The 25,156-nt window shown below is 38.2% G+C and overlaps 1 protein-coding gene across 6 annotated transcripts in view; it reads right to left on the reverse strand.

Moving 5' to 3' along the window:
• Positions 1-2,673: 2,673 nt before the first annotated feature.
• LOC144719900 (neurexin-1-like) overlaps positions 2,674-25,156 on the reverse strand; it is a 297,506-nt gene continuing 275,023 nt past the window's right edge. For 5 of the 6 annotated variants that reach the window (XM_078596215.1, XM_078596213.1, XM_078596212.1 and 2 more), the window contains 2 exons: positions 11,228-11,306; positions 2,674-4,711 (listed from right to left, as the gene is read on the reverse strand). In XM_078596215.1, coding sequence (XP_078452341.1) covers positions 4,404-4,711; positions 11,228-11,306 — 387 coding nt within the window. In that variant the 3' untranslated portion in view covers positions 2,674-4,403. Of the gene's footprint in view, positions 5,273-11,218; positions 11,307-25,156 lie in introns of all 6 variants that reach the window. The other variant, XM_078596214.1, reaches the window with a different exon arrangement.

Here is a 25,156-nt window from a genome sequence, read left to right on the forward strand (position 1 = left end):
ATTACTGTGCACATCGAAAAAAAATTAAAATCTTCTCTGAAAATGTTCCGTGTGTAATGGATCAGATTAAAGTCAGTGTCCCCACGCTGTTAATCTCCATTGGTGGGCCTGATACAGTGGTGAAAATTCCACATTCTTATCACAAAGACCATTCTCATCATAGGAAAACTACTGCTGACCTTCCACACAGTGGTACAATACTCTGGACACTGAATGGACAATGGGCAACATTTAATAATGCTATTTAAACTCACAACACCACCTTATGGTGCCTTATTGGTCACTCATTCACCACAGTTAAATTTTCGTGAAATCTTATTTTATCATTTCCACTTTTGGTCAATCTACTCCTAATTTGTCTGTGAATGGATTGGCAAATTCAGTTTTTTTTTATATATATATTTGTTATTTGGTTACCTTTCATAGTGTTGATGGCTGTGGTGGTGGAGATGGTGAGATGGTAAGGTCGGCTCAGCCACAAATGAGTACCTGGTGCGATGTGTAAACGTTGCGACTAGAGAGACAAAGGCGGTGTTGGCCACCCCCTCGTGTGCCGTGTCGGCCTTCATTGGTGCTCGCAAAACAGCACTTGCCCCAATAGTCTGTTCAGCCTATACGGGGGATAATTTTCTTTGTTTTTGGAAATGGTGGAGATGGTGATGTAGAGCGGTTGTTCACTAAAAATGCTCAACATTCCCAAGGCACACACTCCACTTTTCCCATGATCGGCACAATTACATCATGTCAATGTTTTTTTATCGTGTGGTTAATGCAGCACATGCAATATTTCGATTTCTCACGTGACCCAGTTGTTTTTCCCCCTCTGATTTATATTTCCTTAATTGTTTTACTTTGTTTTGCTTGTTAGTTTGGTGATCCAGGTCACTTTGCAAAACAGACTCCGATTCTGGTCTCTTGAGTTGACATAGTTAAACAAAATAAGCTTGAAACTTGAAAACATGGGAATGATTTTAAAGGTAAGAGGCAATTCTTGAGGCTTTCTGGGGTACGGCAAATGTATGGCCACCAGTCTGAACGTTGAGGTAGCCACTATCCTCCCTGCACCTTAATATTATCACGGTAAATGCATTTTAGAGGTTACATCAAATCATTGTGCTTTTACAGCAGGTCTACTTGCCATCTTGCTCACTACTCCTGCGTCATCCTTGTGGCACTACGAGTGGCTACGTGGCACCGCAGTATGAAAAGCCAATTCAGTCATACACTTTCGTTTTTTTCGGTAAAGTCACGTAGGTAAAAAATAAAATAAATGAAAACTAAATTAAATAACGACGTTTCGGGCGCAACAGATTTAAGAGCGGTTGTGCTTACGCTACGTTGTCCCCACCTGAAGGACGCTTGTGTTGCGCCCGAAACGTCGTGATTTAATATAGTTGTTTTCATTTATTTTATTTTTTACCAACGTGACTTTACCGAAAAAAACCAAAGGGTATGAATCCTTGCAGTCACGAAAGCTTCAAATCTAGAACCAATTCAGTCACTTTGTTACACAAGGGCAGTTTTACTCTCGGCATATGTTTGTCCCCCATGATGGCCCGAAATAGCTTTAGAAATATATGAATTGTACTTCACGTCAGTTCTGTTTTATGGACATAGTTCATACACTCACACGTGTCTTAACAGGGCTTTTTAAGTTTGTTGGGATTTACCGTATTTTAATTGCAATCTTATTTACTATCAACTTTGCATTTACTGTCATTGAACAGAAAAATGTTTAACAGTTGTCCTTCATATCCCATAGCATGTGCAGGCGGTTTTATAAGCACGTCAAATTAGTTTACATTGGAGTTTTACTTTAAATTAGATCGTAATCATGGAAATGGCTATTTGATATTGCCACAGGGTGTGGTGCCATAGCGATTTAAATTAGAGGATAGGGGAGGAGGTTCTGTTTGATCCCCCTCATGTAACTAATACCAGTGGTGGGGCAAGTTCTGTTATGAATCACCTAATTAAGACCTGCGCGGCACACAGCCGCCTATGTCTCCCCAGTGCTGATGTTTATACTACACTTTGCACTTGCTATTCAACCAAGGGGAGAGGGTCAGGAGCAGTTCAAATAATCGCCTCGATGTTAACCGTGGCTGGGATCAAACTCATGTTTCTGGGTCTATAACAGTGCGCTAACCACCCACAGAATCTACACACTTACACACACATGCCCACAGGGTGGCCTTAACAAGGTACCCTGCTAAGCAGCATACACACGGTAACTTACACCCTGTACGACACGTTCAAGAGCTACTGGGTTCACAAAGCGGTTGTGGTGACCAATCCCGATGTCGCATATATATCCACCAAATTGCCACTGGAATCGTGATGAGAGCAGCTCACGTTAATGCAAGCCTTATCATTGTTAGCAAGGTTAGCATTCGTGAAAAAAAAATCTACTCAAGTGTTCCCATCTTCTAATTAATCTGGCAATGCCGCTTCAGCAACTTTTCATTAAGAAACAATGCAATTTCATCACAAAGGGTAAAACTGTGTCATATGGCAGGTGACATTTGCTGCAAATAAATATATAACTAGGACTTATTATTTGATTTCATCTGCAGTCAGAAGCCAATAATTGATCATGCCTCCTTCGATTTGTGCATACCTATCCGCACATGTTATGTCACACGTATTTTTGTTATGGGAAAGAAGCAAACATAGATTAACAACCCTTTTATTGCTAAGCAGTTGCTAAACATAAAAAAGAATGTTGCAACAATGAGCAAATGAGTATAAAACAAAAGTATAAGTAATTATATTCAAAGTGTATTACAGAAAACAGCATTTGGAAGCCACCATGGCAGGTCAACACATGAGAGGAGCTGAGGCTTTGCTGATGGCCCAACACCTTCAGGAGGAACAAAGGTATGGCCACAAGAAAACGAGCCGTGAACGTTGCAACTTGTCAGCGTGGAATGGACAAAATGAGGTATAGAAGTCTATCAGACGACAGCGATCTACCAGAATTACACGACGCACAACATCCTAAAATGTCTCCTTCTCACGTAGCTGTTCAGGCCTTGTTGTGCGACCGATTTATTTTTTAATGACACTTTTTGTCGTATTCAAAAAATGAACATGTTGGTCGCGTCTGTGACCGCGCACTTGTGCAATGTGTGTGCGTGCATATGCAATATAGGAACTTCAGCGACAAGCCTGGATTTACTATGTATGTGGTGTTTAAACAGTTGTGATTTGCGTCAAAACTAAAGTCAGTTTGCTTCGACAAGAACAATATTTTTATTCATTGATTTGACCTTGTTAAAGAGAGGTGCAATCTTAATAGCTTGTGCTGGCTACTTAAGTACGTAAACAACCGTTATCTTAAATCTTAACGATAAAAAATAAAGTAAATTATTATATATATTTTTTCCTCCCTCTTGTGCTGTTTTTGTACTGGATTATATTTTTCAATCAAGTTAAATAATACTAGTAATTTTTTCATGGAAAGTGTGCTTTTTTTGAAGAAGTACATTAAATGTAATTAGATTTTATTTGTCAAATGTATCTCACAAGTATCTGTGGAATGTGATATATATGCTATATATAATACAAATCTCTCCATCATAACCTCTTTTGAGCATTAAAATGTTCAAATTATTTATTGGATATGTCAGTGTGCTTGGTTGCAATTGAGCATTTATAATCCATATTTATCTTTAACAGAAATATAAGAAACATCTAATATGCAGTCTGTCAAATTCTATCTAACATAACAGCATCTGTGAAACATTTGCACCCACTTAACTTCAACATGTTATACGCAATTGTTCTGCAAAATGCTCCAGAATAAAGCTGTCCATTTTTTTTTCTTTTAAACTTAGAAATCTATTTAGAGGATTTGCAACTTTCAACAATGACATTTGTATACACAGCAATGCAAACAGCACGGAACATTACTGAGAAACAACACTAGAACATTTACAGTTTCTCATCATTATGTCTTTGTACACCAAATGTCCCCTTAATGATCACCTTAGATACCAGTTACATGCTTAAGCATTAAACACACAGACTTTAAAGGGATATTATGCAGTTTTTTTTGGACAAAGTTCACTTGGTTTCTTGAACACCAATAAGTCCATGACGGCAGTTCATTTGCAAAAGGAAGAAAATAACAAATAAGCATAATGGTCGAGGAAAGTAAAGTCTTTTTTGCTCTCTCTTGAGTAGTATAACCTACAATCCCGAGTCTCTCGTGTTCCATCTTCTATTTTTTTTTTAGATGCAAATTCTGTATAATTTATATACTTTTAAAATTCCTTTCCATTATTCACTTTTCTTTCATTTCATCACCGCAAAAATCATCCCATCAGCAGTCCAAATAAGAGTCCCCAGCGGTCTCTGGTTTCGCATCCTCTTTTCTTGCCGCTGTTCTTTATCTTCTCTTAGACGTAATACTCTTTCTCCTTGTTCTTCTTGCTTTTGCCAGAGCCTTTGGAACTGTTCGTCGGCTTCTCCTTGACCACTGCCCCGTTGGTCTGTGCCGAGTTGCTGATGTAGTTGCGGCTCTCGTCCACATGGTAGGAGCCCTCGTCGCGGTTGCGATATTTGTACATGGCGTAGAGCAGGATGAGAATGCAGAGAGCAGCGGCGGCGATGATGCCCACCACCATCCCCGTGGTGCTGCTCGACTCCCGGATGACCTCCCGAGCGCCGGGGGCACCCCTGCCCAGCCCGGCGTCAGTGGGGTTAGCTGTGGGCACATTACGGAACATTGGCGAGGTTACAAGGGCCTTCCTGAGCTTTGGGTTCTCTCTGTCAAAGCCCGTTGGGAACGGGAGCAAGACGCCGTCTGGGTAGGGCTTCATATTGCCAGCAGGAAGGTTGTGCACCGCCATCTCGGGCGTAGCGGCGGGGCCTGAATGGTCAGGGGAAGCAGAGGGGTTCCGACCGCGTCCCACACTTGGTGGCCTAAAGCCCTTAGCGTCGAGCTTGGGGTCACGTGCCCTCTGGCTGCCATCAAAGCCCTTGGCACGGTCAAAATCTTCGTCGTCTGTAGGGGGGAGGCTAGAGTCAAAGTTTTCCCCCGAGCCAAAGCCCGAGACAAGAGTGCTGTCCGTACAGTCATCATCATCCTGATCCGAGAGGCAGGGCTGTGCTGCCCCAGGGGACAGAGCCAGCGACTCTTTGGTGGTGCTCAGCACGGTGTAGTAGGGGCGGTAGGTAGGGGGAGGGGGGATGAATGGTGTGTGGGTGGCTAGTGGAGGTGTTTCTAATGGGTCTTCTGTTATAACTGGGTAAACTAGATCGACTCCTGCAGAGAGAAAACAGAAAGAGAGGAAGCGTAGTCAGGCCTAATGAAGGAGGGGGCCCACACTATAAGAGTAAGTAAAGTGAGTGTAAAAAAACCACACACAACATCAAAACAATTTAAATACAGTTTACAAATATAAAGCTTGATAGTAGCAACAAAGTTTTTTTAAAGCAATTATAGGAAGGAGCCACTAGAAACTACAAAACACAATAAGTAACAAAGGTAAAAAAAAGTCAAACATTTACAAAGCAGGGCGATTGGGGTTTAAATAAGCTCAAATATCTAGAACTTCTTGAATTTTTTTTATCAAAAAGGCAACTGTTTTTACATTATTATTAGCCCGATAGTCCAAAAAAATAAAGCTTGAACACATAATTCAGTCAACTTACATCAATAAATTGCCCGCATGATTTTTGCATGAAGAAAAAAAATGTGTAAAAGTTGCATAATAATGTATTTGGGAGAACAGTCTTTTCGTAAACTGTGTAAACATTGCGAAGTTGAGTATGAAATGGCATACAGTATACATTTTAACGTCCATATAAAAATAAACTGGCATCACACTGATCTCTGCACAAAAAAATCCATTATATCTGAACACGTTATTAGTAATGCCTTCCTGGGTGAAAATTTCAAATCGAATTATTGTACCAATGAGGCATAATTGTTTCTATAGATGCAGCACTGGCTAAATGCACGTGTTCAATTTTTGTCTACAATGTGCAAATTCCAGCTTTTTTTGGCTTTGGAGTCATTCAAAGCAATGGATAGGTGGGACAAGCTTACAATTAGACTGAACATAGCGCTGTTGTACTCCGAACTACCCCTAGGCATGCAATGCATGATGGGTTAGCAGGAGGGCAGTGAACATGAGTCTGATTTGCCGTGTCCACGTGTTTGGTGAACCAAGCCCCCTGCCGGCATTTGAGCTTTTTGCTGTCAAAGGAAAGGAAGGAGATACACAGACGACAATGAGCATTCCCACTCGGGAAAGCAGACAGGGGGCAGTGTGCAGCTTGGATGAGTGCAGACACACACACAGCTCTAACCTGCAACTTATCCATGCACGCAGCATAGCGCAACATTCATCGTGGACTTGCTCAGAGTTCACATTTGGGGAACTGTTTCAGAGGTGTTTTTTTATGTTAAGTGATTAACCAATGTCAATGTGTAAAATGTGGTACAATAATATTACATTCTAAAAAAAAGTTAAGTATGTGAAGGGTTTTGTTTATTAATAACAATCGAAAGTGACTGTTTAAATCAAGTTAAACAGTTTTGCTCAACCTATGTCTAACATTCGCTGATCACATTACAATATTTCTACACGTACTGCTGGATTTTTTTGAAGGTTTAGCTCGATTTATTTCGAAAAGTGTTTCGAATGTTTTGTCATTTACAAAAAAAAGGACAGGAAAACATCGGGTTAGTGGACAGAAGAATAGCTCCCGGGACAGCTCTTGGCAACTGGAACCGACTACTCCTGCAGGCAGGAACGAACAGGAATTAAAAACATTCCGGCATTTACACTGAGGCATGTAAGGATTCACCCCCCCAGCGATTAGATTGATTATCACTATCCGAGGTTGTGATTAAATTCAAGAATCAGATTTGTTCATTTCATTTTTAAATCCTTTATATTAAGTTCGCTTGCTTGCTTGCTTGCATGCTTGCGTGCTTGCGTGCTTGATTGCTTACGACCGTGCAAATCTTTCGGTCGTTTTTTAACCTACTTCCCGTGATCCAATCGAGCTGACATTTTGCACACAGACTCGTTGTGCGTGACAATTTTCGTGAAAAATGTTTTCCACATTTTTACACTGTTTAGGGAAAAAAAAATATTTAATTGCCAATTGCTTAATGCTGGCAGACAATCATCTGACCCATAGGTGGCAGCCATCTCAAGCCAGAGGACGAGAGGACTCTAGCAGCCACGCATATAAAGGATTTAGAGTGAAAAACTTAGTTTTTACGGGTTAATTTATTACTGTCTCATTTGTATTGTCCCTTCGTCCTTCTTGTATGAGTCCCCCCCCCACGTTTAATTATGTTTGACGCCGCATTCCGCATGCTATGTAATCGATTGTTACACGCACGATTCGCTGTGCGTATCGTGAGCGTAATAATCGATTCTAATCGATGAATCGATGCATCGTTACATGCCTGTTTAACAAGGTACCGCTGGTGATCTGAGATCGTGAGTGTAAAAAATGTGTTGTGTAATGGTGTGTTCCATATACAAATAAGACACTGGTAATATTACTAATTTATTTAAGCATAGAAATGGGAATTGGTGCGGAAAAATTGTTAAAACGGATGGTAACGTGGTCATGGAGGTTTGCATGCGTCCAAGGATGAGTGCAAATGGCTTGGTTGAAGCCTGACTACTGTCATTACAAGAGATCAGCCTTATTATTGAGCTGACTCTTCTTACTCTTATATAAACATAAGGCTGCGTGATGTGAATATCACAAGCTGACACTGAACAGATCAGACATGCTGACAGTAACTTGTATTTGGCCTACTGCTCCATCAAAGTATTTTATTTCTGTTTATGGACTTGGTATTTTTTTTTTCATCGAATACAAGTTATTAGAGAGCTTCTTATTACACTCATCCTTATATATTTCCAATGGAAACAGTTCCCCAGAGTAACTCTTCAGAAACGGGCAAATAAACATGTGAAAAGGGAAAGCTCACAAAGGATGACACCAAACAGCTCATATGCCAGTCCAGGACAATTCATGTGTATGTTTTGGAGAACAATATAGGAATGATGCAGATAAAAAAAAAGACATTCAGTGAGGGCCCATTGATGTAAGTTTCATGAAATCTGAAATATGTGCATGAAGTAATCGTTTGCACGTTATCAGAATAAAATAAAATCACACCACCCTGCTGTTGAATGCATTCTTTGTAGTAAGTTGCATTTTGGGAACATATAAACGTACAAAACACCGTTTATAAATAGCAGACGTGCAACACGAGGCACAGATTAAAATGCACAATGACCCAGTACAGGACTGTAGGCTGCCTTCTGCAAACCGTATGCAATAGACATTAGAAATTAGACGTGTTTTAAAGCAACTGGCTGGGTTATAGAATTTTCCCATGCCTCATTAAAACTCCGATATTAAGCTTCAGTTTCATTTATTAGGTATAACCCTACTCTTTGGTTCTTTCGGTAAAGTCACGTAGGTGAAAAAATAAAAATATTAAATAAGAATTAAATTAATTTTTAAAAAATATAAATAACTAAATTAAATCACGACGTTTCGAGCGCAACACAAGCGTCCGTCATCAGGCGGGGACAACCACGTGACTTTATCGAAAGAACCAAAGAGTATGGATCCTTGCAGTCACGAAAACTTCAAATCTAGGTATAACCCTGTGAGCCATGCGGCTCTTGACTCGGGTGCAACTTGACAAAAGCTAGCCACAGGCACATAATGTAAAGACATTAAATGTTTGGTGTAATGTTTGGGTTCTTGTAGTTTTTTTTTGCATAATAAGAAAACAATCCTTTGAATTTCTTTATTTTTAACAATGAAAATTATAATATTGTTTTTGGTTGTTGCCGGACAGTTACGTTAGTTTTTACTCATGTATATAACTGCCATGGGGAGATCCGCTGAATATTTTGTTGGGTAAATATAGCATTCTCTTTTCATACTATACAATATCGTTAAGAATTTTCAGCACATCCAGTAGATATATCCAATAATCCTCCATACAAAATGAGGACATGGACTGTGATTTAATAATTAAACAGTAGATTCCCCAAAAAATAATAAATCAATACTGCAGAAGTATTTTAAAACACAATTATGGACAAAATGGCCTAGAGGGGGCTCCTCTTTAAGGCGTTTGACGAAGGCAGCCTGCATACGTTTAGCAAATAATGATTTGCAAATAAAAAAACATTTCCAGTGGAGACAAACGAAACAAACATATCTAGATTATAGTTAAAAAAATAAAGTAAGCATGTCATGATTGAACCATGAAATGTATTCATAGTTGAATTTCTACTGCTTCAGAAATCGGGCACAGTTCTTCAAAAATGTGCAATTATAATTAAGCTTTTTTTTCAATCAGTGACTTGGATTATATTAAAGCATTTCAGCAATCTAACCATCTTCAAAATTGATACATTTTTTGTGATAAAGTATTGATTTATTGCTATTTAATCAAGAAACGCATTTCCACTAAATAAACGGTGAGTGTTTAATAAACTATCTGCAGAATAACGGGTTTGCATATACACTCGTTAGTATGTTGACTCGCTTGCATAGCTCTTCAAGCCACACAATAAGCCCAATCAAGTGTTGAAGACCTTAGTGCAATCGAGTAAATACGATGTACAAGATTAAAATTGCACGTCTGATTTAAACAGCAGACAAGCAATAACATGAAACTAACACCAGTGCCACGTAACATTGTCGGTCCAATTAACACAAATTTGAACTGACCACATTTAATTTGGGTTAGTTGGAAGGAAAATCGTAAGCTAATTTATTTTATATGCAAATCTAACTTAATTTACATTATATTTCATTGTAAAAGCTTGGTCTGGATTATAAAGGTATGTGGCGGATGGAATGTCACGTCTCTTCCTCGGAGAAAAAAAAACACATTTTTACATTTGAGAGCATGATTTAAATTCATAAGTAATTTAGCTTGATTTATTTTTCAAACATAAGTAAAGCACTTGTGGGGGGCAGCTCCTATACACCAGTATAAAAGTGCAGAGGATTGAAGACAATGTTATGTTTTAGGCTAGGGTGCTTAAATTATGCATTTGTTTGTGGAAGTAATGCCAATGTATTGCCTATGTAGTGCGCTCTGTGTTAATGTTCCAATGCACAAATGTTATTTTTTACAGAAATAACATGTTTAAGGAGTACATTCCAAATAATTCAACATGACATATTTACCCTGCTATTTTTATTCAGGAAGCTCTATTGGTACCAAAAAGATAACAAGTAAACACACCAAACACAGCAAACACAAATTACATTTTACTCATGACACATATATGGCTAAATGAATATGACATACATTGAACATGTCAACCATGGTAATATACAATGTTTAAACAAATATATATACTGAGGAAAACAGGATGCACCATTGTGATGAAGTGTGTGTGATGGAGGCCTACGCTTGTTTGGCTCTGTGCGGTGTTTCTACGTTTGAGATGAAGAAGGGGGTGGGTGAGAGTGGGAAAGTAGGGGGAATATGCATGGGGGTATATTTTCGAACGTAAATAATCAACTTGTTAAAACCCTACAATGTACACACATTGCATCGGCACAGATGTTCTATGGTTCTGCAGTTTGCATCGTACTCGGGAAAAAATGTGCACGGGACATTCCTTACCTCATTTTGTCAAAATATGGCGGTGATCATTCTCATCTTCTTTTTAAACTACCATAATGCTCATGAAAGCACATTAAATCTATTTATTATCTCGCAGTTCTCGCTCTATCTAGCATCATCACGTAATTATACTGTATTGTACAATTAGAATTAGTCGAATCTGCATTCAGCTATAGCTTAAGAATGCGGTATAATTCAGAATTGTGTTTAAAGCCTTTATTTACTGCTTCAGTCAAGTTCACTTAAGCAAAACATTTAAGCCGACAGATATTTAATAAAACTGACATGCTGACTGACATTTTAACTTGTCTGGTGAGCTCTATTAAGCATGATCTAGTAGTATTCTAAACAAACAAATGTATTAACTTTAATTATTACTAATGTTGTATGATTATAACTATGCTAGCGGTACTTTATAAGTGAGGTAGAATGGATACAACTACAACTGGTGATTGAATCCAGTGTATATCATGTCATCACTTAATACATCTTAGGATGTCGGGCATAAAAAAAAAATCTGTTTGTTTACAGACAAAAAAAGTTAAGTATCACCAAAAATGAACTAACCTAACCCACCTGGGCTGGGATCGCACTCTTCCAGGTCCTCATCATCTGTAGGACACTCAGCAGAGGCCACCAACAGATCATCGCTGATCTGCGGGTATGAAAAGGAAGGGGGAAAAAAACATTGGGTTAGATGAAGCATCTTTTTTCTCTGGTGTAAAACAAAATAGTGAACATTTTAGAGGACAGAATAAGTTGCAGACTGAAAATTTTTCAGTTATGGTAGGGTTATAATACAAAAACATTACACCTGGGGAAATAAAAGTATATATAAATAGAAAAAATATAATATGCTTACTTTATCATTATAAAAACAAAAACATGCAATTAGGCAGAGTGCATTCCTCGATGCGAATTACACATAATTGGACCAAATTATTCCGACATGAAAAAAAAATCCATTGTTTAAACGTAAGCGCGTTGAAATCATGTGTTGTTTGTGCATCAACTGGATAGTTACGTGTGCACGTTCACAGAAAAAATGGAAGCACTCCAAAAATAATAATAAAAAAATTCGCACAATCACATTCATACCAAACAAATAGTAACTTTTTGTGAAACAATGTCTTCATGGTACCACAGTATTTTATTGTTATTTTTACTCTTAGGTTTTTTTCGGTAAAGTCACGTAAAAAACCTAAGAGTATGAATCCTTGCAGTCACGAAATCTTCAAATCTATTGTTATTTTGTTTGAGTTGTTTTTTAACCCAACCTTATCAATCTGGACTCTTGCCAATCTTGTGAAATTCGAATATCTTGGGTGGATGGCGCTTGTTGGCTGAATGCTTGAGGCAGTCTAAAGGTGTTAATATTGTTCAGAAGTTGATGAATTCCATGTGGAATTTACATGAATGGCTCAATGACTGACACTTAAACGAATTAGACCACCCCTCCCTTTGCCTGCCCCGATGAGACGGATCGTCATAATTCATGGTCACGATTAATTTTGAGAATGGATTATATTAAGGTCTTGTGATGACTGTATCATCATTTATATTCTTATTTTAGTGTCTAGTTTGCATAGTTTTGTTTACTCTGTAAGCCCAAATACAACATCAGCTGATTATCATCACCATAGCATGATACATTCACTGCTGGATGAAGGCCTCCTCATACCTTTGCCATCTCTCATGGTTCTGTGACGTTAAAATTCACCTAGGAACCTGAACATGAGCTGATTTCATCTCCAAATTGTATTTCATTTGCATAAATTGTAAATAATGGGATTTTCATGAGCACAATTGAAAGCATGTATTGTGAGGGGAAGAAATTATTATAATCGATTAATAAATGCACCATTAGATTCCTATCTATAAGAATACTTGCATGAGCCGGGACATTAATGAGCATGGAAATTCGAAGTAAATAAAATCACTTATATTGTTTTATTTTCATAATTAAATAATTGCATTTAAATATCGTATCATTAGTTGTTCATGCGTCTCAAATAATTATAGTTGTTGACTAGCTTTCTGAATATATATAATTAAAACCTGAATGGTCATGGGACAATACCTTCGAAATCAACTGAAAGTGCCATCATTAACTATGATAATTACTATTTCTAATAAAATAATGGCTGCTTCGTCATAAGCATGTTGCAATTATGCATTCATTAGTTCCTGGTAAAATGTTAATATAGTACAAAATATATAATTTCGGAGGAATCTATATTTTAGATGCGTGTTTTTGATAACACGATATTAAATATGTTGTATTTAAGTTGCTGCATCAGCTAAATTCAAAGACTGCAAATACAATATTGCATCGCATTATATTAATATTTTCATCAATTGTGTTAAAATATGACAAAAGCATAACACTCGTGGCTTGGTCAGGGTCAAAATGTATGCTCAACATGAGCAAAGGGCAGTGCTCATCTTTGCTGGTGGCCTTGAGCCAGAAATGATTAAAAAAATCATTCCCATGGCAAGGGCCAGGATGGCAATGTTGATTTCCCATATTTTATGATGGGTTGAGTTGAAGCCAGATTTTAATTCTCAACCTGCCAAGTGTTTTGAACATGACAGTAGATGACTGGATCGGTTTATGTGTGGCTACTATGTAAGTATGAGAACTGGAAATAAACTGGGCTAATGATGAATGAGAAGAAATTAAAAACATCGTGCTAAATATGGATTTTTGTGGTAACGTGAATTAACGACATTTAATAGAAAATGTGTTTTGTATTTATGTAGGACACTATACAGATTAGAGATGAATGGATATATAAACTTCACAACATGGAAATAAAAGAGGATTGTTTGTGTTATTTGCTGATTTATATAAAACATGACAACAGAGATGCACCTTTTCTCTTTGGCAAATATAAAGTTTCTCAAATGGTAAATAAAATATAAGTTTAAGAAAATCATGGAGTATTAATTCATTCCATATGCTTTAACACATTACAGATGTGGGTTTCCTGCTGATTTTATATATTTTTTAAATTATAATCTTTGAGCTGTCCATAAGCCCCCTGCTGGAAGCATGACAATCCAGCGAAAGAAAACTGAAGAGTAATTGGGAATGCTATTGTTGGAATTACATTTCAAATATATGGTCCAGACCCAAGTATGATAATATGCTGCAGACGCCATACATGCAACAGGCAGCTATCTTGAAAACATTGTTTCACGCACATGTTGAAAAGCTTAAAAAAATAAAACCACGTGGAGTACTTTATTTAACTATGATATGGTGTAATGACAATCATAATTTTTAATGTTAGTCTATATAAAGTGGTACAATACATATGTATTATTCTGAAATCGTTTTTATAGTAAAAACGAGACATTCTTAAATATATATATTAAGTAGAAATAATTATATAAAATACATTTTAAGAAGGTACAATTTGCTCACAGATTGAATATGAATTAGGATGGTGGTGGAGTGGTGGTGCCGCGGTTAGCGCTCCATGGCGAGTGCTGAGCACCCCAACACCAATCCACACTGACCAGCGCGGTGAAGTATGGTCAAACAACACTCATGACGGATTTGGTGTGGGGAGGCCTTCATTCAGCAGTGAATCGACAAAGGGTTTACATTTTTTTAAATTCTTAAGATGTATAATTTGCATTTTATTTTGGCTTAAGGTTTGATCAAATTCAAGGGAAAATATAGCCTAGGAGCGAAATTCATTAAATTACTTTTTTACCACACCAGCCTTTAAATGTAATAGGCATGTCACCAGAATGTGAGCCCAATATAAGGCCAGATAATTATTGTTATTTTTCGCATTTTAAGTGATGCCACTGGGTGGCTCGACATAGAGAACATGGATATATAGTATGTTCTCGATGTAGGAAGCCAGATAAAGATATGCCTTCCATGTGATTAATATTGAAGTGCTCACATTTTATGAAAGGGAGAGATCACATTATTCATGAGGTTTACCAAAACACCATCAAAAGTCAACGTATGATAATTGATTTTAAGTTTATTTACAGCACACTGCTATTTTTAAAGTGTCAATATGGACAAAAGATAGCTAATGATTAATAGGAATAAGCATTTTTTTTTGTCCACTTGTAGATGGTCTCTCAATGCCATGTCGTTCACTGGGATTGTTTGACTTTACTTCACCACGCTGGTCAGTGCAGGCTGGTGAAGGGGAAGACCCAGGTCTGGTTCAAACATCACACACTGATGTGAGCTGTGGCAGGAAATGAAACTCAGGTCACTGGGTTTATATTCCAGTGCGCTAACCACTGCACCACTGCAATAAAAGAGGCATCTGCAAATTAGGACTGCGTATAATTGAAGAGTGCATAGATGGCAAAAAACCCAAGGACTCGCATGTGCCTACCATCCCTGGTGCCTGATAGGTAGTGCAGCCTCCCTCATTTAATTTCCATTTCCTTTACGCAAGGAGCAGCAAATTTGCCACTTGTCGTAATTGGCTCTTGGCTCGTGCTCTACCATTCTCACCATCGCTGCACACAATCCGCTTCACACACTGCCGCCTTGGGCTCGTCACATCACCAGTGGGCACCCTACCGCGTCCCATTAACAAGAGAGCTGTGCGCAACCCATACCCAACAACACAATTCACAGCGTGATTTACAATCTGTCAAGCACAAGATAAAAAGTTGACTGCCCTACCCGACCGTCAACCTTATTTTTCTTTAATGAGAGGTGGTTTTTCCCAACTTTGGAAAACTCCATTACAACTCGTAGATGATAAAATCATAAAAAACACCAACTCACCTTGTTCATCAGGTCATAAAGGCCAGGGCTTTTTTTTATATAAGCATTTGAGAAAACAAGGTGGTAAACAAAAATCTTACTTAAAACAAGCTACATTTGACACCAAAATTATTCACTTAATATAAATAGCATCTTCTTGCTTGATTGAAATTTCCATATAAATAGACATTTATTCCAGTGGAACTGTAGGGCAAAGTATGCAGAATGAAGATGCCATTGAAGAGCTCTGCTTTAACAAGCTGATTCAAATTGACGGCTTTGTGCATCACAGCTTTGAATCTTTTTCCCACCGGAGCGAGCGACACACATGGGTGAAAAGCCGAGATAGCACAGCACAATCCTTGGAATCTGCCACGCCTTTGATGAATTATATAGTTCCTCTCTGGGCACCAGAACAAGCCAGCAAACCTTGCACCTCATAACTAATTGCTTCGTGCTAGAAACAAGCGAGCTCAGTTGACGTCATTGTCCCGACGGTGCTGATTGTGTATTCAGAAGTCAAAATATGCCTTCTTTTTTTCTTGTGCATAGAACCTCTAATTTCACCTAACACCGCTTCCCCTGACAGTCCATTATGACATATGGGTGTACACTGGTGGTTTGGAATGGGAGGCACACAGGGGCTACTGGCAGGTTGAGAACAAGGGGTGAGCAAAGCCAGGGAAAAGCGCTAACAAAGACCCGAGGGAATCTGTTTCTCAGACTCGCAATGCCGCACTGTATATATATGCGGCTGTGCTCGATTTCCTTGCAGGGCAAATATTCAGCAACTTCAGATTGCCGTGCTTTCTAAAACATGAGAGTAAAAACAGATTGTCAAAGGAATATAGAGCATGGAATGGGGATACGAGCTCAATGTGAAAGAGTCCAAGCTGTAGTATAAACGTCGTGCAATTAAATTTCGTGCAATTATTATCAAGAGTATGAAAGGAATTGTGCTTGAGTATTAGTAATTCGTTTATCTTACTCTACATATAGCATGAACATCATTATATCATATCTTTACCATCAATGGAAATTATTACTAGCAGTGTAATACATGTATCTCACTAATGATCAGTCATTTATTTATCTTCCTAAATATATAGCATGAACCGTATATCCGTATCATAATTGCACTGTAATGATAAAATGCACAAATGTATATTACGATCCTATACCCTCCACTGTAAATTATGCAGATGATATTAATGTTAAGAGGGTAGAAAATAAATGTGTTGGAGAGATAAACAACAGTTATTTAGCTGTGTTTACTATTTTCAGGACAAATGCACACACTGTCGTGTTGGCATATTGTCTCGTTAAAAAGAAGTCGCGTGAGCACTTGATTCATTACTAAGAGCTGCTCTGAAAACGCCGAAACCTCCCGGAGCATTGAGAAGATTACAGGTGACGAAGACACATCAGTCTGGATCTACCATTCACGTAAAAAACAAACGGTTCTTTACGTGCGTTGGACCAAGTGAGTGGTGTAAAGAGACGAAGCAAGTCGATCGAAACTGATTCACCACTTGAACTGCTCTTGGAGAAAGAAGCCCCAGAACTCAGAAAATATGTCCAAAGGCAAAAAAAACCAACGTCAGCTGGCTCAAGACGGGGATTACGGTGACACGTCACAGTCAATAACTATGTGCAGGGCCAGTGAGATAAGAGGGGGAAAAAACCCATTAGATTCTGGAGAGAAAGTGCAATGCATGTTTGTTGCAAACACTCTGTGTGATTCTTATGATATGATTTAAGAGCTATCACGAAAAGTTAGAGCATAATTCCTCACATTTCAAAGATATGTATGTGTTTTTTCAATAACATTGCAGTGGTAAAACTATACCCGTTATGGAAAATAAACCAATGGAGCTATAACAATGACATGAGGGAAACATATTTTTTTGTCCTAAAATAACCAAATCTCAAAAAAAAGTGCAAAAATATTCTCATATGATTACTTGATTATTTTGGTCTTTCAATCAACCTTTTTAATGCCATTTTTTCAACCATTGGGGTTAAATATCTGCATTAGGAAATTCTCGAATAGCGAAAGTCACTTGGGACATCTAGATTGTTGGCACTCTTACATAGGGTTGAGATGAAGTGTAGCTGATAATGTCCATGGCAAAGAAGGGACTTGTGAAATGCACCGAGCAGTTAAATCTTGTGCCATGTAACACTGCATTGTCTTGAAGAATGCCCAGATAAGAAAATGTACACCACACAGATAGTGACAGACTGACAGAATTGGGTTAGATATTCATAAATGGTGTGTCTTTGCCAGATGTGGAGGTCTGCGGATATAGAAGGGAGGAAGCTTCTATAGATACTTTAAACTCGTGTAAAAATCTGTATTATTATTAAGTAAAAAACGAAATTGCATATCCATCAATTTATGAATAGCAGAATTCGTGCAAAATCATGGTGGCATTGCTTTGCAGCAGGAATTGCATTGCTTTAACAAAGCTGTATTGAACATTAAAGAAGCTTGATTGATCGGTATGAATGATGTATTAATTTATGGGAAAACATAATTGAGGCACAGTCCTGTAAAATATATATTTTTAAAGTAAAAAAACATCTATAATATTGCTCATAGAAGTGTAGTATTTAATTTTAAAAATATCATTGTTGCCAGCAGAATATATGATGTGCACTATCCATGCCACATTTTTGGCAAATATTTTTGCTGAGCCACCCACTAAATAGCAATTACGATTATGATCAAAACAATATTTAAGTGCTGGTAGCGGCATTACCATTTTAAATGTCTGTCATATAACCAATACTGGGCATTGTTCCCAGGCAATATTTAGCAGAAGTTCTGGGGAAAAAAAAATCCGTTATTTTCTTGTTCTCTTGGCATCAGTTGCAGTTCAGTTTCCTTCTTCCCCACTCTACCTCTTCGCCATCAGCATCCATCACAGAGTGAGACAAGCGTGTCCGTGGGGTCTGTGATAGATTGCTTCATTTCGCTCGGTTTCCTATGGCCCTGCCCTCATTTCCAGGCCGCTATTCAGGAGGACCAGGCGAGTCAAGGAGACTGCACCAAGGCAGCCCTCATCATTGGATGGAAATGGAAGTGCTGGCTTTATATGGGCTCATACATTTTAGCATATATCACACATTATTTTTTCTGGCATGTTAGCACTTGAAATACATGTTCGGCCAACTGTACAATATCTACATAAAAATTGCATGAGTTATTGCGCTGTCACTAATTCTTATTTCAAATGGGCCTCATACAGCACGTAAAATGTGTAGCTTAAGAGGCAAGAATTTCTCGTAAAATAGTTGGAAATTCTTGCAATTACCAGAGACCCATGCTGCATTAATCTTAAACGTTATCATGGAAGTGTTACCTTATCAACATATTTTTTTCCTGCCTCAGTAGCTCTCCCGCTATATTTTTTCATCCTGATGACGATTGCTTGTGTTGCGATCGAAACATCGTGATATTTTTATTATTATTTTTCTATCTACGTGGCTTTACCGAAATACACGAAGAATACCCTTTGCAAAGTGCACAAAGTCTTACTCTGACATGAGCTTTCAGAGTTATCTCTCACACCATGAAAGATAAATTAAATTGCTCGATTTATAATCAGTCTGCTGAAGAAAATTGCAGGTGATAGGCTTCACGAAAATGTCGCTGTTTAAATGCTTTCTCATATAATTCACCACAATGGCTGCACTTTTTAATAACGCCAGTTCATTTCTCTTATGTTACACTGGCCAGTCAACTCATGCCCCGGCCTGGCTGATAGTCTCCATAGACCATAAAATAGAAGGCAAAGCAATAAGAAACCCTTTAGGAATTCATGGAATAAATTAATCCTCACAGCAGGAGGCATATCACCAGACATGAACAAAATGGTAACTTGGCAAGGGGGAGAAAGCTCTTCTCATGAATAGTATTTCACTTGGTTATTTGTAACCTAACTCATTTGAGGGTTGGCAAGAATATTATCTCGCCAAGCAGGGTGGTGGTGGCAACAAGATCATTGGGCACAGGCATATATTTTCCAAGAGAGAAAAACATTCACGCAGATTTAAACAAATGGCTGGACACGAGAATACAGTTATTACCCGAGTACGGCTCTGGAAATGCCATTTATAACTTTGATAACAAGCATAGGGGACATAAAATAAAAAAACATTGTATGCAGTTTATAGGCATAGCCACCAAAACGTTCATGTTTATTTCCAAGTTGTTCTGAAGACAGATCTGAATATAGAAGGTATATTTGAATTTTGCACAATCAGACATATAACCCTACAACAATGTTAAAATGCACACCTTCACATTGTAAGGAGGCAAAATAAGAACATTTGAATTTTGTTTTAATCTACAACATGAAACCAGAAACAATGGATAACCATGATGGAATACGGATACCAAGAGCAGTTATTGAATGTGGACCGAGATGAAATAAGGAGGCAGATGAGAACAGGATGGAGCACTTTTGTAAAGCTGAACTTGATAACCCAAGGCAATATGTCACTGCGACGAAAGCAGAATGTTTTTTAATCAATGGGTATTACCTGCTGTGACATGGATCAGAAGCATGGACAAGGACAACGAAGATGGCGCATGAGCTCAGAAGTGCTCAAAGAAGCACGGGGAGATGCATGCTTGGGATTGCACCGAGACACGAAAACAGGAACACGTGGATTAGAGAACGTACACAGACTAAAGACAATTTTGACTTTCGAGAAGGGATGATGGCCAGTGGGCACGAATAATGACGTAATGTTTTGAATTTTTTTTTATTTGTTACAAAGATGGTCCTGTTTAGCCAGTGTCCTGGCTATTCTACAAGGGACGCGTTCAAAGGATACATCCACCGTGAAAATGAAGTGATCACATTTCTTTGCAGGTACTAGGTGGATCTTTAAATCGGAGGATCTGGAGTGATTGTGATGGCTTGGAGCGGCCTTCATCCAGCAGTGGATATATCATGACTGATGATGATTATGACAGTGTGAGATCTTTGAGGGAAACTGATTATTTTAGTACAGAATAACACATGTTTCAAGCTAGAGTATGTGCAGTGTCTGCGAGTCGTACGGAATGGGTATGCTCTCTCTCTCAATAACTAGCCACAGAACTGGTTACACACATTAGCCTCTCCTGTGACATGCAAGGTGAGAAATAAATTATAAGGGGCGGCACAAATATTTTACTGGACAATCAACAGCTGACTTGGGTTGATCAACCATAGGGGGAAAAGCGCGATAAACGTAAATGACTGTATCCCGTGACATGGTGCTTTGTTCCAATTGTTTTTTGTACGGCCAGCAAAGTGTCAGAGATTTCATTAACTGATACTGCTGAAATGTTGCCCAAACATAATGACTTGCAATGCTGCTCAGGAGTGAAATGAAGCTGGCAGGCGTGCAATAAATTTCATGTTGAGTTCGAGCTGTTCGTGAGTAATATACAGAATTTGTCTGTAACTGCTGAAGGAATTGGATGATGTATTGCCCCGCGCTCATATTAAAAGGGCAAGGCTTTGCCGATTTTGATCGTTGTCGTGAAGCAAACATTGTTTTTTTTTTATAATGGACAACAGATTCACAGCACATCTTGCAATGTATACATGTTTACCATAAATGTATGTGACTTTGGAAAGATAAAGGACAGTAAAAAAATGCTTAAGTTTACACATTAACATTTCGCTATCGTATACTTTCTGCTTAATTATGGCTAGGTTGTTTATTAAGGGATGGCATGTTTGGTAATTACCATTATATAGACATCTAATTTCCAATCGTTTTTTTTTTTATAACTGGGAGCAGTGCCATTCATGCTATTAAATTCTGAATAATTTTCAAAGTTGGGATTTAGATAATGATACTTGAACATGGAGCATAGAGTGGTGACACAGTGGTTAGCGCACTGTATTTATAAAAATGGTGGCCCGAGTTTGATTCCTGGCCATGGCTAACATCAGTAGTGAGTGATATCGTGAACTGGTCCTGAGGCCCCTAAACCAACTCTCCCCAAACATCAGGCATATAGCTTCAACGACGATCCAAATCCGTGATCTTCATATTCATATTAAACGGTTTACAATTGTTCTCATATTATTTGTGCATGTCCTAACAATGTATCGAATTCCTGATTATTCATTTTCGGAATACTGCTGAATGGATGTCATTTACAGCTCATGCTGTCTTTTAGTCTCATACTCCAGTAAGCACAGCGAGCACATAAATGGCATCACAAATATTCCATTGAGAAAATACATTTATGATCAGCTCTTTGCTTGTCTGATGTGCATAAGTCAGCATTTTGTGTTTACTTTCTTGATCAATATATTCGATTGCTATGACACTTAACATCCAATTTCTAAAGTTATCGTAGCGATACAGCAGATTGATGGTGGAAAGATTCCTTGTTCTGCCTGGTAAGTATGCCCTCCTGTGTCAACGATTACGTTGTGTGTGACCAGATGCCTCCACTTGTGACAGCGAATCTCATTAATTGACCTCCCATTTAGAATACAACCCCTTCCAAACGGGCGACAAGAACACATTTAATGAGCTGTATAAAGTTTCTCGTGTAAACGCATTGACTCATCTTGTCCCACAAGTGTGAAGCCAGGTGGTAGCGAAGCATGCCTGTAATCCAGCACTGTGGAGGCAGTGAGATCTGGATTACGCACACATGTGAAATTTCTTTCCCGCGGGCGTCGAGGTGTCATAACCTGGCTTGCCACGAGAAGGTGGCACGGAAAAGTGTGGACTAATCTCCACATGTTTCCAGATGAAGATGAGTCCCTCGGATGTGTGGGTTTTCTTTCAGGTTCTCTGGTTTCCTCCACCGTGTATAAACACTAATTGACTCAAAAATGTATTTAAAATAAATAACTAAACGGGCCCATAACCACAATGTAGCAGGACCCTCTAGAAAAAAGGGTGCTTGCACTCTATGTAGTTGTCCTCGATATAACTGTGATAATGATGAATATATCATTAATGAATCAAGCAGACTTATCCGTCGGTGAGAAGCTTTTTGGCATCTTCTTGGTTCTTTCGGTAAAGTCATGTAGAAGGGAAATAATAAAATAATAAAAATAAAACATAAAATAATTCTCACGACGTTTCGGCCACAACGCAAGCAGTCGTCCTCAGGTGAAGACAGCGTCTTCCCGACAGACCTGTTCTTCACCTGAGGATGGCTGCTTGTGTTGTGGCCGAAACGTCGTGAGAATTATTTAATTATGTTTTATTATTATTATTTTATTATTTCCCTTCTACGTGACTTTACCGAAAGAACCAAGAAGATGAATCCCTGCAGTCACGAAAGCTTTAAATCGAAAGCTTTTTGGCAGTTAGGTATTTGTTTCAAGCTTCAATGGAAAGCCAAATAATGCAGAGCAAGCAAATTGATTCGGGGAGCCAGTGAGAGGTGAATGACTCGATCAGTTGAGTTGCATGTGTGGGCCAATGTCTGGTGAGAGAGAGAGAGAGAGTGCTATGCCATGTCTAGCAAAAATATTATGGGAGAACCCAAGAAGAAAGAGGTCAATAAAACTTGTGATGGAATAGGACATTGTAAATAAATCATGACTTGTGATGGTTTTATTTCACCTGCATGGTTGAGATTTATAGGTCATTACATCGGTGATGTGTGTGTGTGTGAAGTCAGTTTCAGAATGCATATAAACCCGTACAGGATTGCCGCTAGCAATCCCATTATTAAAAATCACGAAGTAAAAAAAATACATTAAGTTGTATTATTACTGCATTGGAGCCGATGTGAATTATTAAGCTTCTATTTAAATATATTGCTTGCACATTTGAAATGCCAATACCCCCATGAATTACAGTTCTTTGTCGTTTTTTTCCCAGTGTACTTATTGCCATGCCCAGGAAATATTACGTCTGTCTCTCCATCCATCTGTCCGTTCATCCATCATCTGTCCACCTGAGGACACTTCATATGATTTCACAAAAAAACAAAACCCCAATTGGCAATTACATTCACTACATAGCTTACCAGAATTGATATATTTAGTTTCTGGGAAAGGATTGCAAAAAAAATTATGTTATAAATGCATTAAGAAACCTTTTCAAATGTTATTCTCTTCACAAACTTGATTGCTGTTATTAAGCACCTGCGTAGTATTTGCTTATAATGTCTGCATAGTGCGCTATGTTTGAAAATCCAGCAGGATACGATAGTACATTAGCAAGGTGTGGGGGGTAAAGTCTGGCCAGTATGGAAGGTGGGCCCAAATCACCCTCCAGAGCTCGCACTGTAGAGGCCTTTATGCCAACAGTATTTACAGTGAGCTACTATTTACAGGGTGGCACAATAACATTTGTTTCTATCCAAAAATATGCATTGAGTCTTTACAAAAAAATTGGAGTTAAACATCTGATCACTCCATATTTTTGCAATTAATATAAACAATACAGTTTAATATTAATACGTACATTTTTGCTTGTATAAAATAAAAACATGTAAGTAAATTACTGCATAAACCTAGTAGTTAATAAATCCTAAATTGCAGTTTTAACTTGTGTTCACGACATTAAAATACATTGCATGCACACTAATTTGGTTTCACAACAATATATACACATTTATTGCGGCTTCACAGGAGCCATTTTAATTGGGAAGCTACCTTGGCCAAAAACGATTGCATCGTTCCCGAGCATTTGCATTCATATGATGAGTAAAGGTCCTTTATCTTACATTCACTTATATGAGTCAATTGTGCCTGGTTAAGAATCACGTTTGGAGAAAATTGTATCTACTATGGCACCTTTGGAAGGCCCTCATCCAGCAGTTGATGATGAAAATTTCAGTGGCTTTAAGGCTCAATATTGTCACTCTTACCCTACCTTGCCAAAAATGCAGCACTGAAGCCAACTGTTAGACTGTGAAGCAAAGAATGTGTAGAATTTGTATGCCAACAATTTTAATTGTGATAGTTTTTGTATTTAATATTTTGTGTATCATTTCACACACAATACAATTGTGATTACGAGCAATTTGAAACCTTTTATTATTGCTCTGGTTGTAAGTGGCTTGGTCAATTCTCAGTGAATATGAACATTTTTTATCGCGATAAATGTGTCCCTTAATTAAAACCATTTGGCAAACTCAAATTTGTGGTGATTCGCGGGTCTGTAAAAGAAGCGAATGTAACCAGGTTTCAAGTGCTTTACGGGTGTCTTTAATTCTCTGCCACCCAAATCTACCAAGATAAACCTTTACGTGGGTTTATATTGGGTGCATTCACATCGCATACTAATTTGCGGAGATTTCAGTGAATTTAACAAGTGTAGGCTTTCACACTCAATATGGTTCACACTTGATTTTTAGGTCAGATCGTTTGAGTAAATTGCCAATGTGTCATACACCCTCCTCCACCTGGCACAAACAAATTAGTAAAGTTGTCACGTGAACACACAGGCCAATTTTTGTTGGAGATCAATCCACATTAACAATTTGGTACTAGCTGATTGCCAGAATTGTGAAAATCTACTCCAGTCCTGGGCCTTAAATAGATAGTGTAATGTCATTAATATGCCCCTACAGGTGACCATCAACATTCCCTCAACACACCTTTAATGGAAATCCGATTTGATTAGTCTATTCCGTTCTATCGCTTTGACAGCGATTATTAACTGCATACCCAACAATCCAGCAGTTTAAGACGAAACTAAAGACATCATTTTTCAGATAGTATATGAATAAATCAAACTAAGATGAACTTTTATTT

Source organism: Lampetra planeri, chromosome 7, assembly GCF_965212315.1.
Source record: "Lampetra planeri chromosome 7, kcLamPlan1.2.h2, whole genome shotgun sequence".
Lineage (NCBI taxonomy): Eukaryota > Metazoa > Chordata > Hyperoartia > Petromyzontiformes > Petromyzontidae > Lampetra > Lampetra planeri.